Source organism: Trichomycterus rosablanca, chromosome 3 (genome assembly GCF_030014385.1).
Source record: "Trichomycterus rosablanca isolate fTriRos1 chromosome 3, fTriRos1.hap1, whole genome shotgun sequence".
Lineage (NCBI taxonomy): Eukaryota > Metazoa > Chordata > Actinopteri > Siluriformes > Trichomycteridae > Trichomycterus > Trichomycterus rosablanca.
The window spans coordinates 36,101,423-36,117,018 of record NC_085990.1 but is presented as its reverse complement, the minus strand read 5'-3'; the positions used below and the strand labels follow the sequence as shown (position 1 = coordinate 36,117,018).

Genomic DNA, 15,596 nt, shown 5'->3' with positions numbered 1-15,596 from the left:
GCACAAATTAACACCTTTAGCCATGAACACTGTGTGAACCAATTATGAATGGAATTGAATAATCAGGCTAGTGTAAAAGACCGCTGTGCATCCACTTACAAGTGTTGTAATAATACACAATTTCATTAACATGCTGAAATATAAAAAAAAAAAAAAACACAAACAGGCACAGACACAAACGCCTAATTTAGCATTGGTAAGCCACAAATTAAACACTGAAACCATACAGTGTGTGGGTTAATGCCAGGTTCAGACAGGCTAGTGCTAGTTAATGAGTCAATGAACTTACATTGAAGGTCATGTCACTAACTAAATAAACTGAGATAATAGAATCACATTCTCTTTACTAATTCCATATTAGGAAGTTCCACACCACTAGCTGTTCAAAACTTTTACAGCAAGCCTACACTTAAAGCATCATGCAGACATGACCTGAACTGCTATGATTTAAAAAGAAACTGAGGATGTAAAAACACTGTAAAAGTTTAATAATTGTTAAGGTTAAAAGAAACAAGAAACATATTGTTACACCCCTAATCAAAAATTTTGAGGAATTACAGAAAAATAAGCCTTTTTGGAATATTTCGCTTTTTCTCTGTCAGTACCATCAGTCTGACTGAAATTAAGGAGCTGTAGTGCTCATGTTTAAGACATAAAGCTGAAATTCAGCAAGGCCTGAAATTACAGTATGCTTTATGAATAAATGTGTGAAAATGAATATGTGCAAATGATGAAAACAGTTATGAAGATTCCCATGCAGAGATGGATGACTATAGGCTGAGGGGAAAGGTGACATCACGATCAATAATATTACCTGTCAGTTAAAGACTTTTTAGACTCACCTTTTTAGTTATAAAACCTTGATTTTTTTAATTTGGTAATGCAACCAATAGCCTTGCCTGCCTTACAACTGGGGCATAAAGGCCCACATACATTTAACAGACAGTAAAACACTGAAAAACAATATGTTCATAATTTTTTTTTAAAAATGTCACATAAACCATTACATCAAATTTCTGGTAAATCCACATAAAAAAAATACAGTATTAAAACTGATGTGCTGAAAAACTTGCAATACTATGCAATGTGCAACTACGGTGATGTATTTAAACCATTCACTTAAAATAAATTATTTTGAAGCATTGTTACTGATAAACACTGAAAAGCAATATGTTGATAAAAAAATCATTAAAAAAAAATCACGCACACGCACACCGTTTTCACAATCTCACCTTAACATTGCCCCCTCCTGGTGCATGGCTAACATTGTCCAAAGAGCCAATCTTTGGCTGGGCTTTTTCTTTATAGTTTATTTTTTGGGTCTCAATCTTCACATCTCCACCCCCTATGACAAACAATAAAACCAATAGTAACAATTTTTTTTAATTAGTTTTGTTAAATCCAAAGCTTTAAAAAATGTGAAGTGAGCATGTGCAGAGGCAATGATAACGGAGGTCTTACCTGGTTTATGCTTGATATTGGCCTTTGAACCACACTTCGAGGTAACTTTACTCACATCAACCTTCTTATTAAGAATTTGCACCTGTAAACACATTAAACTGGTTCCTTTAAAAGCTGGGTAAATATGTTCATTGTTTGAACTAGTGCTAGACAACTCCATTTGCTGTTTGTTATGTTCTCAAAATGCAAAAACCGTGCAGTAGAGAAAAATCAACACAGGCTGTCATGCCACTCAATGAAAATAACAGAATATGTGTAAAAAAAAAAAGACACTTTAGATGCACAAATAAATGATTTTAAAATATGCCATTATCACAGCAGATAGTTTAATCACTGGTCACTGGTATAGGAGCCAAAAAAATCTAAAAAAAAAAAAAAGAAAAGAAAAATACTAAAGCAGATTATAAGAAAAAGGAAAATATGTAAGAAATACATAAGAATAAGAAAAGCAATTTGGAATCAAAGTGTCAGACACTAAAGCAGCCATGGCAAAAAGAGAGTTATTGAAAACTAGCTTTAAACTGCAGATTAGCATGCGAATCATGCGAATGATGCCCAGCAAAGCCCACTCTTTACTTTATCACAAATAATCATTTGAATGAAAGAAAAAAACATAAAAGGAATAAGATAAATCCTATAGCTTTACCATTGGCAGTAGTCTTATACTACATTATAGAAGCAGTACCGTAGCCTTTGACTGCTCTGGCTATGCCGAAATTGCTTTATCGCATGCAGGGACAGTACTTACATTCCCACCACCAGGGACATGCTTCATATTGTCCTTGGAGCCCAAGCGAGATGTAACATGGCTGTAGTCCACCTTTTTGGAGACTATCTGAACCTATAACACATTGTGGCAGGTATAGGGCAGAAGGACACAAGAGGTCACCCAGTAAGAGAAAGACAGGGTAAAGAAAGCAAGCTGTAGCAACTACAAGCTCATAATAAGTTTCTAGTGTACTAGTTATTGTTAACTAGTTATTGTGGTGCAAGTTTTGCAGCTATTTATCATACTGGGAGCTAGAGTTAATTAGAGTGTACAAGCCATGCTGTGTTCAAAGTAATGTAAGAAATCACAGGATGAAATCCAGTTTTCCTTTTTGTGTGGAAAAGTCTGAGAATGTCTACATGAATGAGTCAATTGGCAGACTCTGGTAGTGGTCGTCATTTAGAGACATGAGAAGATAAAGGGAAATTGCTTCATTAAACATTCTTGCTTCAATCAAAGGGCGCATTACAAAACCACAAGCAATTCCAGGATCTGCAAACTTGGTCTATTTCACAGCTCACTAGTCTCCATTCTATAGTTTTATCACAATGCCATGATTCTAATTTAAAGTAGAAAAAACAGTTTAGGGTTTTGCAAAACAATGATATTTTGTCCCCATCATCACTACGTCATGTAAACAATTTGTCTTGTTGGCGAGGCTTTAAAAAGGTCCGCATTCAGTCAAAGTTTAATCAGACTGAAAAAACCGAGCATCAAAGTGGCAAATCTGGTAGCTCTTGGTAGCACTTCAGCAAGGTGAGTGGCACCGCCTTAATCCACAGGAAACTATGGGGCAGCCAGTGCAGAAACAGTTCTGCAGTGTAACAAGAGATCAGCCGAGGACAAAGGTTTTAAAAACAAGGCAATAATCAACACTTAATTTATAACCCAGGGTTTAGGAATAGATAACTGATAAGATTTTCATTCTTGCTGACTGCATTTGTGTCAGTTCATGAGTTGTGAGGTCTTAGAAGTATTAATTGTACAATTTTAGTCAAAACCATTTTAGTATCAACAAATGAATCAAAAGAATAATAATATTCTTCACATATAGTTCACATAATGTATAAGTAACAACATTAATTTGACCCCTAGCCAGCTAAGACTTTAAACAAAAGATCAGTGTTTTCAACACAAATCTGAATAAACAACCAACCAAACAAACTTACTTAAACCAATACATTAAATGTCAAGCTAGCGCACCACTGACATTTCATAAATAGCTATGGATAAGAGTTTACAGATAGTAAATTCTATTAGGAATTAAAGCCATTTAAACTGTAAAACAACCACATTCAAATATTGTGACCAAGCACAGATTTCTAGCTCATGGGAACAATTAGTGAAGTGTTTAATCTCGTCTGTGCTTTAGATCACATGGCCATCTTTAAGGGACACGCTCTAGGTATGCTGTAAAAACAGCCAAGTGAACACAAATGTTAATGACAAATTTCTTTTTTGATTGATAATACAAAAAAAAAAATGGCAGGTGAAAGTATAGAGCTGTAACAATCCACTTGTAATCCATGCATTAGTACAAAGAATAAAGTTGTGTGTGAGACCAGTATTAACTTATCTAAACATATCATCATTTTTAATCAGAACTTGTAAATGCATTTAGGACAATTGTTTTATATTGATTAATGTATTGATTTATAGAGTCAGTTTAAAAAATCCATACTTTTTACACATACCTAATGACTACATGTTAAAACATAGCCAGTGTGTGTTGATTACAGGCTTGGGTGACTTTTTTTAATGTGTTATAACAGAACAGCAAGATACATACAGTAACTAAATGCTTTCTTATGGGTGGACCTAGCCTTTTGATATTTTCCCCCAATTAGATAGACCTAATAGCTTGCATGATACCTACTTAATGATTGATATTGATGTCTATGAAATTTTCTTTTTAATCCATGTATAGAATTAGTAATGATTTTTTAGTAAATGATTTTTTTTTACATTTAATTAGAATATGTAATATTGTTTTGAACAAAATAACAAATATATCAGCTGTGATTGTGCTTCCATGTGGATACTTCTAAGCGTGGTTCATTAGCAATTAAAATGTAACTGACTGAAAGAAAGAATTTAGGTTTAAGTACAGCAGTGTTTTGTCTATTCAACAGGTTTTTACTAATGTACTGTATTGCCAAAAATGGACCAGCCCCAAGCTACCTTAGAGGTCTAATAAAACCCTGCTCTGTACCACGCAACCTCCGCGCCACTAGTCTCGCTCGACTTGATCCTCCACCCAGAACTCGAGGAAGATGCGCATCAAGTCTCTTCTCTGTACTTACACCCAAGTGGTGGAACGAACTTCCATTGTTAGTCTCTCACTGTCTTCAAAAGATGATTAAAAACCCACCTCTTTACTAAGCACTGAGAACTAACATATATTACTAATGCTTATGTTAATTTCTTGCCTATATAAAAAACCTTTGGTTCTAACAGGTTTTCAGCAGATTTGTATTCTAGGACTGTTGTCTACTTAAACTAAAGCAAGGTAATGTTTACTACGGAAGCACTTCTGTAAGTCGCTTTGGATAAGAGTGTCTGCTACGTGCCGAAAATTTAAATGTATTGTTGTATGTGTGTACAGTTCGTTTATGTCAATCTTTAACACTTGCGCTGTAATATTGTACATTAACATCAAAATATGCTTTAATCATCCTCCAATCTATTGTATGCACAGCTAAAAAGAAGCTCATTGAAAAAATAAAGTAGAATGTTATGACAGACACACAGAAGGATTTGTGGAAGGACTAAAAGACACTAAATCAAATGGTTTCAAATACTGTTTTTAAAATGTACTGCTGAAATCCGTTTTAATCTTTTAAATCCATGGTTCCATCTGTGTTCTTTGCATTGTGGATTTCATGGTCCTATGAATACAAAATTAATAAGCAACCAAAAACTAATTTGTTTAATTACAATTTTAAAAATAAGTACTTAAACTTGTCTGTGCTTGTGGAAGGTCAATGATACTATATATGTTATATAAGTTAATCATATTATGACATATTTAAAATAAACTTGTATTGTGTTCAAAGTTAACACTTAAATCTGCCACAACTTAATTTAACCCTTGAGCATTTAATACGTTCACGTCACAATGACGCAGTATTGAAACATAACTGCAGTTACTATTAACTCCAAGTGCTAGCTATTCTTCACTCCGAACAGGATGGTCATTTCAACCACACAATAGATTAGGTTAGACAGCATAATCTATTCCTGAAAAATTAGCAATGAACTCAATTTATCTGAAGTCACTTTCCAGTGAAGTAACCAAAACTAATCAGATGGTTTAGATAAGAAAATATTCTGTAAATATGTATACAACAAACAATGAGCAGCAAAGTCAGATATTAATATATCTATTTATATGGAGATAATGCGTGGATGTACTGTAGGAGAGACGACCTTTAGAAGAAAAAAAAACATAGCAGGCTAAACAGGGACATAAATACAGCAAGCTGGTGTGGAAGAAGATGGAGATGGAATGAACTCACTTTGCCCTGGCTGGTCTCTTTGGAGAGGGAGCCCTGAGTCAGAGCATCTGTCCTGCTGTGAGAAACTGTGACCTGGGGAGACAACCCCAAATTCTCTTGGGTCAGTCACTCACAACAGGAAAATGAGCTATGCTGAATTTATGCAAAATAATAATTTCGTATTAGTACATAGTTCAATATAAAGGAAAATGTGGTTTCACACTAAAGTTGCTTTGTAGCATGTGGTCAAATCATTCCTAAACAATGTGCTTTGAAGGACACATCGCCTGCAAATATTACAGCTTAGCTGATGATCATGCCGTCAAAGACCACAGCATATACTAACTCTGGCAAGACGTTTCTCTGGTAAGTATGAGGAACAGAGTAGTTAGTTGTGTTGTTAGATACAAGCTCAGCCAGGAAAAGATTATTATCAGAGAAAAAGATGAGAGCAAGTGAATGGCATGGAAGGTAAATAAAATTAATTACTAAGACAATCACATTTAACAAATAAAATGTTAATTTCGAGGTCACTATGACTGCAGTAAAAAATTAACATGGCTCAGTTAGCATTGTAAGAAGCAGGTGTACAGCAGTATCATAAAAACAGTTACATAACGGTGGTCAGAACCAAGCAACTATTTATATGACTTGTTTATATTCCAACTGTGTCATTAGAAATAAAATTAGATGAATGACTGGCAGCAGAGAAGCCACACTAGTAGGTCAATACATAGATCACCCCGAATCTATGCCAGAAAAACATACCACAGGTGTTACCATGAACGAGAGTAAGAATTAGCATCATCATGCAACATAAGATGTGGAGTAGGCTTTGAGTAAAGCATCCTAACCATCCAGGCTATTGACAAAGGCATCTTTATACATATAAAAAGCAGAATTATGTTGAACTTCTATCTTATAGAAGATGATAATGGCATAATGTGTGCCAAAAGCCAGTCATCTCCAAGAAAAATCAATGGACAAATGTACACAGATTGTGACAGAACTTCTGAGTGGTTGTTTCAATTGATTTATCTGTATTTTCTGCCAGCAGCACAATTCTAGCTGGTCCTACTTTGTATGTCTTGATTATATCATGACTAGACATAACTAACAGACAATTTATACTGGCGCTTGGGTGATGCGGCGGCTGTGTTTGAACTCTCAAGCACCAACCTGGCCGGGCATCCACACAAACAAAACTAGCCGTGTTTGACAGAGGAAGAGGTCGGATATGGTCCACTGCCACTGTAATATGCCATCTCTGGGATTGTTTCAGGAGCCTGTGCGGGAAGAGTGGGTCATGGGGGAAAGGGTTGTAGTCACATGGAGCTTAGCGTGGCTCTCCATACGCAATACAGCTCTGTGTGGGAAGCTAACACTGGCAGACGATGTGAAGCAGCCGCCAATTTGACACGTGTCAAACAGGGCGTGTAGTGATCCCACTCAGATCAGATCAGGGGTTATGTAAGCGGCAGCGGATTTAATCAGGAATTGGAAATGACTGGTTTGGGAGAAAGGTGGGGGGAGATAAAATTTGTTTAAGTCTGTCTGAATGAGGTTCTGTATGAAACCTTGGGTGATATAGTCATAAGATTTAGATGAGGACTTGCAGTAGTATTACCTTGCCTCCTCCAGGCTGGTGTTTAATGTTGTCTGTAGAGCCAATCTTGGAGCGGACATTTTTAATATCAGGTGCTGGAGCTGTTCCAGGGCGAGTAGTAGTCCGGGTGGTAGTAGCAGTTGTGGTGGTAGTGGAGCTGGCTCGAGGAGCACGAGGCACAGGAGGCTTTTTGTCTGGCACCGTGGTGGTTGTGGTGCTGGTGGAGGTGGCAGGTTTAGTGGTGCGGGTGCGAGGAGCAACGCTACTAGTAGTAGTAGGGGTTCTGGAGGCTGTGGTTTTGGGCCGGGTGGACTCTGTGTGGTGGAATACAGAAAGGATCAGTTGTAAAGATTAAACAGAACACAGTTGCAAAGTCAGGGTTGTGCAAAAGTTACAATTTAACACAAAGAATAGGTTTTCAAACGAGAGATAAATAAAAAGCATGAAACCAAACAGTATTAAATTGTTGTTGCACCCCACTGATATCAGTTAAAACGCTCTTTACATAATTTAAATTATGTAAGCTAGTCCTCCCAGATCAGGCACGTTGTTCTCATGCTGGTTTTACATTTTCTCTTTTATATCTTATCTTTATTCATGTCTTGTTTTAATAATAATAATAATTATTATTCAATACTACCGTTAACCAAAGTGTAAAACATGACATTAAAATACTAATAAACAAACTTAAAACCCTTGTTTAAATAATTTTGTCTCCCACTATTAAAAACCTGCCCCACTTACTAATCATTTTTTATTAAGATTGCTGCATATTATACCTCTCTTGAAAAAGTAACATTTTATTCATTCATTGACCGTGTTACCACTGATTTATCCTATTGCCGTGGGTACAATTCACTGGCCGAAAGGTAGGAAACACTCAGGACAGGTCACCAGTCCATCACAGGGCAAACACACACACACACACACACACACACACGTGTTCACATATAGGGTCATTTTAGTATCTCCTATTAACCTGACTCCATGTACAGTGTATCACAAAAGTGAGTACACCCCTCACATTTCTGCAGATATTTAAGTATATCTTTTCATGGGACAACACTGACAAAATGACACTTTGACACAATGAAAAGTAGTCTGTGTGCAGCTTATATAACAGTGTAAATTTATTCTTCCCTCAAAATAACTCAATATGCAGCCATTAATGTCTAAACCACCGGCAACAAAAGTGAGTACACCCCTAAGTGAAAGTTCCTGAAGTGTCAATATTTTGTGTGGCCACCATTATTTCCCAGAACTGCCTTAACTCTCCTGGGCATGGAGTTTACCAGAGCTTCACAGGTTGCCACTGGAATGCTTTTCCACTCCTCCATGACGACATCACGGAGCTGGCGGATATTCGAGACTTTGCGCTCCTCCACCTTCCGCTTGAGGATGCCCCAAAGATGTTCTATTGGGTTTAGGTCTGGAGACATGCTTGGCCAGTCCATCACCTTTACCCTCAGCCTCTTCAGTAAAGCAGTGGTCGTCTTAGAGGTGTGTTTGGGGTCATTATCATGCTGGAACACTGCCCTGTGACCCAGTTTCCGGAGGGAGGGGATCATGCTCTGCTTCAGTATTTCACAGTACATATTGGAGTTCATGTGTCCCTCAATGAAATGTAACTCCCCAACACCTGCTGCACTCATGCAGCCCCAGACCATGGCATTCCCACCACCATGCTTGACTGTAGGCATGACACACTTATCTTTGTACTCCTCACCTGATTGCCGCCACACATGCTTGAGACCATCTGAACCAAACAAATTAATCTTGGTCTCATCAGACCATAGGACATGGTTCCAGTAATCCATGTCCTTTGTTGACATGTCTTCAGCAAACTGTTTGCGGGCTTTCTTGTGTAGAGACTTCAGAAAAGGCTTCTTTCTGGGGTGACAGCCATGCAGACCAATTTGATGTAGTGTGCGGCGTATGGTCTGAGCACTGACAGGCTGACCCCCCACCTTTTCAATCTCTGCAGCAATGCTGACAGCACTCCTGCGCCTATCTTTCAAAGACAGCAGTTGGATGTGACGCTGAGCACGTGCACTCAGCTTCTTTGGACGACCAACGCGAGGTCTGTTCTGAGTGGACCCTGCTCTTTTAAAACGCTGGATGATCTTGGCCACTGTGCTGCAGCTCAGTTTCAGGGTGTTGGCAATCTTCTTGTAGCCTTGGCCATCTTCATGTAGCGCAACAATTCGTCTTTTAAGATCCTCAGAGAGTTCTTTGCCATGAGGTGCCATGTTGGAACTTTCAGTGACCAGTATGAGAGAGTGTGAGAGCTGTACTACTAAATTGAACACACCTGCTCCCTATGCACACCTGAGACCTAGTAACACTAACAAATCACATGACATTTTGGAGGGAAAATGACAAACAGTGCTCAATTTGGACATTTAGGGGTGTACTCACTTTTGTTGCCGGTGGTTTAGACATTAATGGCTGTATATTGAGTTATTTTGAGGGAAGAATAAATTTACACTGTTATATAAGCTGCACACAGACTACTTTTCATTGTGTCAAAGTGTCATTTTGTCAGTGTTGTCCCATGAAAAGATATACTTAAATATCTGCAGAAATGTGAGGGGTGTACTCACTTTTGTGATACACTGTATTTGGACTGTAGGAGGGAACCCGGAGCTCCACACAATCTGGACCGCTTCACCTGGAAATTAAACGCCGGACCTTCTTGTTTCGAGGCAACAGTGCTACCCACTAAGCCACAGTGCCGCCCTAATATTTATTAATATTTATTTTAGTTTTTTTATATATATATTTAAAAGACCTAAACCAATTTTTATTATCTTAAAACTTAATTTACTTCACTTATATATAATTAGACTTACATTTTACTTCATATCTCTGGTTTTAAAATAGATTAGAACTTAATATTCACTATTGGTAGTGCATTTTAAGTGACATTCATGCTGAGTGCTTCAGAAATATTTATCAAGAAAATGTTGGACAAGAAATAACACTGTACCTGAGGTCTTAAGAGTGCTCACTTTCTTTTCTTCAGTTTTATTTTCAGTCTTTGTTGCTGTATGTGTAAAATAAACATGACATTTTATTAATTGCCTTCTACCTCAATTATTTTGTTTTATGATTTAAAAAGCTAATAAATAAATGACAATTTTAGTAATTGTCTAATGTGTAGTAAAGTTACCCTGAGAACGGCGTACAGTGGGGGCGCTTGCTGTAGTGGTTTTGTTCACTGTTGTAGAAGAGGTACCATTTTTAGTGGCTGTGGACCGGACTGGAGCAGAAATGGACTTTGTTGCTGAAGGTTCCATCTGGACAAGAGATAAAACACTGCAATAGTTTAATGCTAAAATTAGATGGCTTTGTTATCTTAACTATGGATATGGTTCCATTACCCTAATTTATGTAATAATGGGGAATGACAGATGCTGTAAGTGTGCAGAAACTTATACACTTCATCAAAACTAATTACATCAGCTATTATAATTTTGTTTAGATACCTTTAAATACTAATTCTACTAGTCAAAGTTTTATGAATCTCTAACTGCCATTGTAAAGAGAGCAGGAACAATATTTAGTAATTTGTGGCCACTATAAAAGAATGCATGAGCAGTATGTTCAAACACTGGATGAGAAAAAAGAAAAATATCATGCTATCCATACAAGTTAGACTGAGAAAATAACTGAAATAATGAAATTATGTATTTTAATTTGTTTTAATTTGTCATTTCTAAACAAAATATAAAAATACTTACCTTAGTCTTGACTTCACTGGGCACTGTGCCTGTGGTGGATGGACGGCTGGCAGCCGAAGCAGGCCGCTTGGTGCCAGCCGTGGGTGTGGGTGCCTTAGGAATGGGTGCCTTAGGAATGGGTGCCTTTTTGCTGAGGGTGGATGAGGTGGTGGTTGTAGAGGTAGGGGCTGAGGTTACACGTTTAGGTGCAGGTGCAGCATTCGACACTGTGCTAGGCCTTGGCTTGCCTGAGCTTGGTTTTGCTGCCCCGACAACAGGCTGCATGGATGGACAGCAGCAAACCGAACCAATGGAAAGCAGAGGAGCAACAAAAGAATAAAAGCACTAATCAAAGCAGCAGGATACAAGCAGGGGAAGCAAAGTTAAAATACCTGATTTACACTTAATTCACTCAAGTGAAAAAGTATTTGCCACCTCTTTAACTCAGATCAATAAATTACTTTTAATATCAGATAAAGATAACTCAAGTAAACACATAAAGCTTTTTAAAATAATTATTATATTTATTGAAAAATGCTGTTCAGCCCTACCTAGCCCAATGTAAAAAAAGTAATTGCCCTCTTAGCTACTAAATCAACCAGTTAACCAAATTTAATTGGGCTCAATTTCACTAGCCACACCCAGGCATGATTACTGCCAGACCTGTTGAATCTAAACACCACTTAAATAGAACCTGTCTGGCAGGGTGTATCAGGCTAGAAGGTCCAAAAATCAGCACATGATGCCACGTTCTAAAGAGATTCAAGAACAGGTGCAAAACAAAATCTACAAGTCTGGAATGGGTTACAAAGCCATTAAAGGCACTCTGACTCCACCAAACAAAAATAACAGCAAAGGGGGAAAACCTGTGGTGGAAACAGTAGTGAACCCTCTCTGGAGTAGGATAATACTCAGTGAGTCAAAGGTGGAACGTTTTAAAAGGTATGGGTCCCGTTACAACTAAATGCCAACGCTAACGCTGCATTCCACCATGGAGTGTGATGGTCTGGAGCTTTACTGCATCTGCAAGTCCTGCACAACTTTATTGATGGAACCATGAATTCTGCTCTCTATCAAAAAATCCTAAAGATCAATTTCCATCCATCAGTTCCTGACCTAAAGCTTAAGTGAAGCTGGGTTATGCAGCAGGACAAAGATCCAAAACACACAAGCACATCCACTTCTGAATGGCTCAAAAGACCTTGATGGAAATGGTTCATGAAGAAAAACCCTCCAGTGTAGTCAAAAAATAAAATAAATAAAAAATAAAAATAAAAAACTGCAAAGAATAGTGATTCAAAATTCCTCAACAGTAGTGTAAAATACTTATAGAAAACATTTGATTGCAGTTGTTACTGTCAAGGAGGGCACAACCAGTTATGGGGAAGGGGTGATATTATTGCTCAGGTGGAGCAGCAGTCTGTTACGCTTTTCTACCACCATTGAAATCCAGGTTCAAAGCCTGGTGGTGCATCTACACCGACATGACTCTTTATGACTGAAGAGGGTGGCCAAAACCCTGGAATGGATTGGCGCCCTGTCCAGGGTATTCCTGCCTTGCACCCAGGGTGAACCATGACCCACTGTGTTAAAAAAAAACACAGGCGATATAGGTTTGAAATAAATCTGTACCTTTAACAAATTAATGGTTATTTAAAAGTTGCATTTTGTGTTTACCTGTGTTATTTTTATACTACAATCAGAAGATGTGAAACACTTAAATATGAAAAATAGAAAAAATTGGGTTGGAGCAAATACCTTTTCAAAGTACTGTATAATGTAATTGACATTAAATGTAAATGCAGCTGTTAATAATAAAACAATAAAATGGGATTTAATGTCTAGAACAAAATGGTATATTTGGTATCAAATAACTCAATAAAAAAAAAAAAAAAAAGCATTAGCAGCATGGCCAATGGAAATTGAGAACAAACCTTAGTTTTCTTGTCTGAGCTGGTTGGGTCTTTTCCTGGTGCAGCTCTTGCTCCATTCGTTGCTGTAGGCTTAACGGCTGCTTTTTTGGCTTTCTCAGCTTTGTCCTCTTTTTCCACTTTGGTGACTGCGCAATTTTCCTTTTCTGTTTCAGCCGTCTCCATATCCTCCTTCTTGTCCAGTTTCTCGGTATGGTTGCTCTTTTCTGAAAGATCTGCTTGTTGGGCTAACTCTTTGCCCACTGCAACATTTTCAACTGTATCTTGTTCTTGCTTCTTATCCTTGACTTTTTCTGGTGTATCAGTTTTGTCTTTTTCTGATATCTTAGCTTTGTCCTTCTCTGTTTCTTTAGCTTTGACAATTTCTATGTTTTCATGCAATTTTTGATCAAATTTGGCTTCCTCAACTTTTTCCTTCTCTAATGTCCCATCTATCTTATGATCAAGCTTTTCTTTTTCATCTTTGTCTTTTTCTGTCTTTTTCTCTAACTTGTCCTTCTCTACCTTTTCAGCATGTTCCTTAAAATCCACATTTTCCATGTTTAGTAGATTCTCCTCTTTGTTCTGTACAGACAGATCTTTCTGGTCTCCCACAGATTTTACTTCTGGACTTTTCTCAACATGTTTGGATTGTTCAACCTCAACCTGGCCGATTTTTTCAGGTGTATGCATCTTTTCTGTTTTGTCAGACTGCTCAGGTTTGACCAGTTTATCTGACTTTTCAGCTGCATCTGTTTTTTCAACTTTGTCTACCTTGTTAAATGTATCACACTTGTCTTTTACACTAATGTTTTCTTCCTGATCTTTTATGTCTGTCTTTCCTACGCTGTCCAATTTATTTGTTTGATCAACCATGTCATTTTTAACATTGTCAATCTTCTCAACTTTGTTGAAAACTTCAGTGTTTTCCAGATGCTCTGTTTTTTCCACCTCCGGCTGTTTTTTCTCTGTGTTTACTGTAAAAGAAAAATATTTATTGATCACAAAGGGTGTGGCTGTTTTAAGTGTCTAGTATCTACACTGTATCCAAATAGGATTTTAAACATTTATTTACACTTACAGTCAAATGCATCCTAGCAAGCTATTTTGTACATAACTTATTCTTGTTACAAGTTACATATCGCTGGATTAAAAGAATAGTAATTTAAAACACTGTTTTATGTACTATTTAGTAAACTGTGTTAAGCCTGGGCAATCTATCAATAATTGGCAAATAAATCTCGGTAATTTAACTTGTAGGTTTACTATTAATATCAAAAAAAAAAATTCCATCTATATGGAAATTCCATCCTATACGACTTGTATTACACACATTCATTTTTGATTGGTTGATAAGGCTAAAGGTGCTGAATTATCAACAAGTATATTGATTTTTTTGAAATATGTTGTTATAATTCTTAGTACAATAATTAAGACAGTATCTAGCTTTTCACATCATTCCATCTGCCCTAGATTATCCTTAATCTTGTGTGAAATGTCAATAAATTGAAAAGCTATGAATGTAATTAATTATCTCCTTTATTTATTATCCTAATTAACGCTTATTTCAAAATGTATTGCCATATATTATAATTAAGGTAGACACAGAAACATGTTTACCACTGTGTTCCGTCAACATGAAATAACCACTGGGGACTAAAATGTCTCATCTTTGTTTCGAAATCTCTGCTTCTTTTTAGCATTTCTGAAATGAAAGTCTGGCAGTAAAATTACATTTACACCAAAAGAGTAATTATAATATTAAATTATGCACCACTGAACCTGAAATCCATAGTGAATAAATAATAAAAAATAATTGACATCAACGTTAAAAAAAGTATGAAAGAAAAAAAAAAAACACACACGCACACACATCCCGCAGACATGTGATAGGATTAAGATCTGGGAAATTTGGAGGTCAAGTTAACACCTTGAACTCTCTGTCATGGTCCACAAGCCATGCCTGAACAATCTTTGCATTGTCATGCATTGCCATGAACAGGTGTACTTGGTCTGCAACAATGTTTAGGTAGGTTATGAAGATGCTCTATCCCAGTTGTTTAGACATCACAATCTGATTCTTGTTGCTTAAACTCTCCGGCTTTCCTATTTTTCCTGCTACCTACACAACAACAAAATGTTCACTTTCTGCCTAATATAACTCACCCCTTGGCAGGTGCCATTGTGACAAGATAATCAATGTTTTTCACTTCACATTTGAGTGATTTTATTGTTATGGCTAATTGTGTACTATTTGGTTTAGCCCAGACTACAAAAAGGTCTAGAATTGTGAGCAGGCTACCCACTGTGTACCAGCTTTTTACCTACAGCAAACCAGGTCATCACTCTTATTTGAAACAACATCTATCTTCACTCGTTTGCAATATAAATAAGTAAACTATTAATGCTTGAATGAGTGAAAATGCTCAAACTGTATTCGTTTACAACTGTAAGTCGCTCTGGATAAAAGCATCTGATAAATGTTATGAAACATTTATGTAGGTACAAAGCCTAGGAGGAATAACAAGCAGCAGACTTGCTTTGGAGAGTCAAAATTACAACAGTATTAAATTGGGGGGGGGGGGGGGGGGGGGGGGGGGGCGGGGACAAAAGAATAAATGTATATATTAT

General features: G+C 37.1%; 1 protein-coding gene across 11 annotated transcripts in view; it reads right to left on the bottom strand.

The window, feature by feature from the left end:
• LOC134309847 (microtubule-associated protein 4) overlaps positions 1-15,596 on the bottom strand; it is a 60,415-nt gene that overhangs the window by 4,217 nt on the left and 40,602 nt on the right. For 7 of the 11 annotated variants that reach the window (XM_062991217.1, XM_062991215.1, XM_062991223.1 and 4 more), the window contains 9 exons: positions 12,990-13,942; positions 11,077-11,334; positions 10,506-10,632; positions 10,323-10,379; positions 7,355-7,647; positions 5,749-5,820; positions 2,210-2,302; positions 1,462-1,543; positions 1,233-1,345 (listed from right to left, as the gene is read on the bottom strand). In XM_062991217.1, the coding sequence (XP_062847287.1) occupies positions 1,233-1,345; positions 1,462-1,543; positions 2,210-2,302; positions 5,749-5,820; positions 7,355-7,647; positions 10,323-10,379; positions 10,506-10,632; positions 11,077-11,334; positions 12,990-13,942 (2,048 nt within the window). The remainder of the gene's footprint in view (positions 1-1,232; positions 1,346-1,461; positions 1,544-2,209; positions 2,303-5,748; positions 5,821-7,354; positions 7,648-10,322; positions 10,380-10,505; positions 10,633-11,076; positions 11,335-12,989; positions 13,943-15,596) is intronic. The other 4 variants (XM_062991219.1, XM_062991218.1, XM_062991222.1 and 1 more) reach the window with 4 other exon arrangements.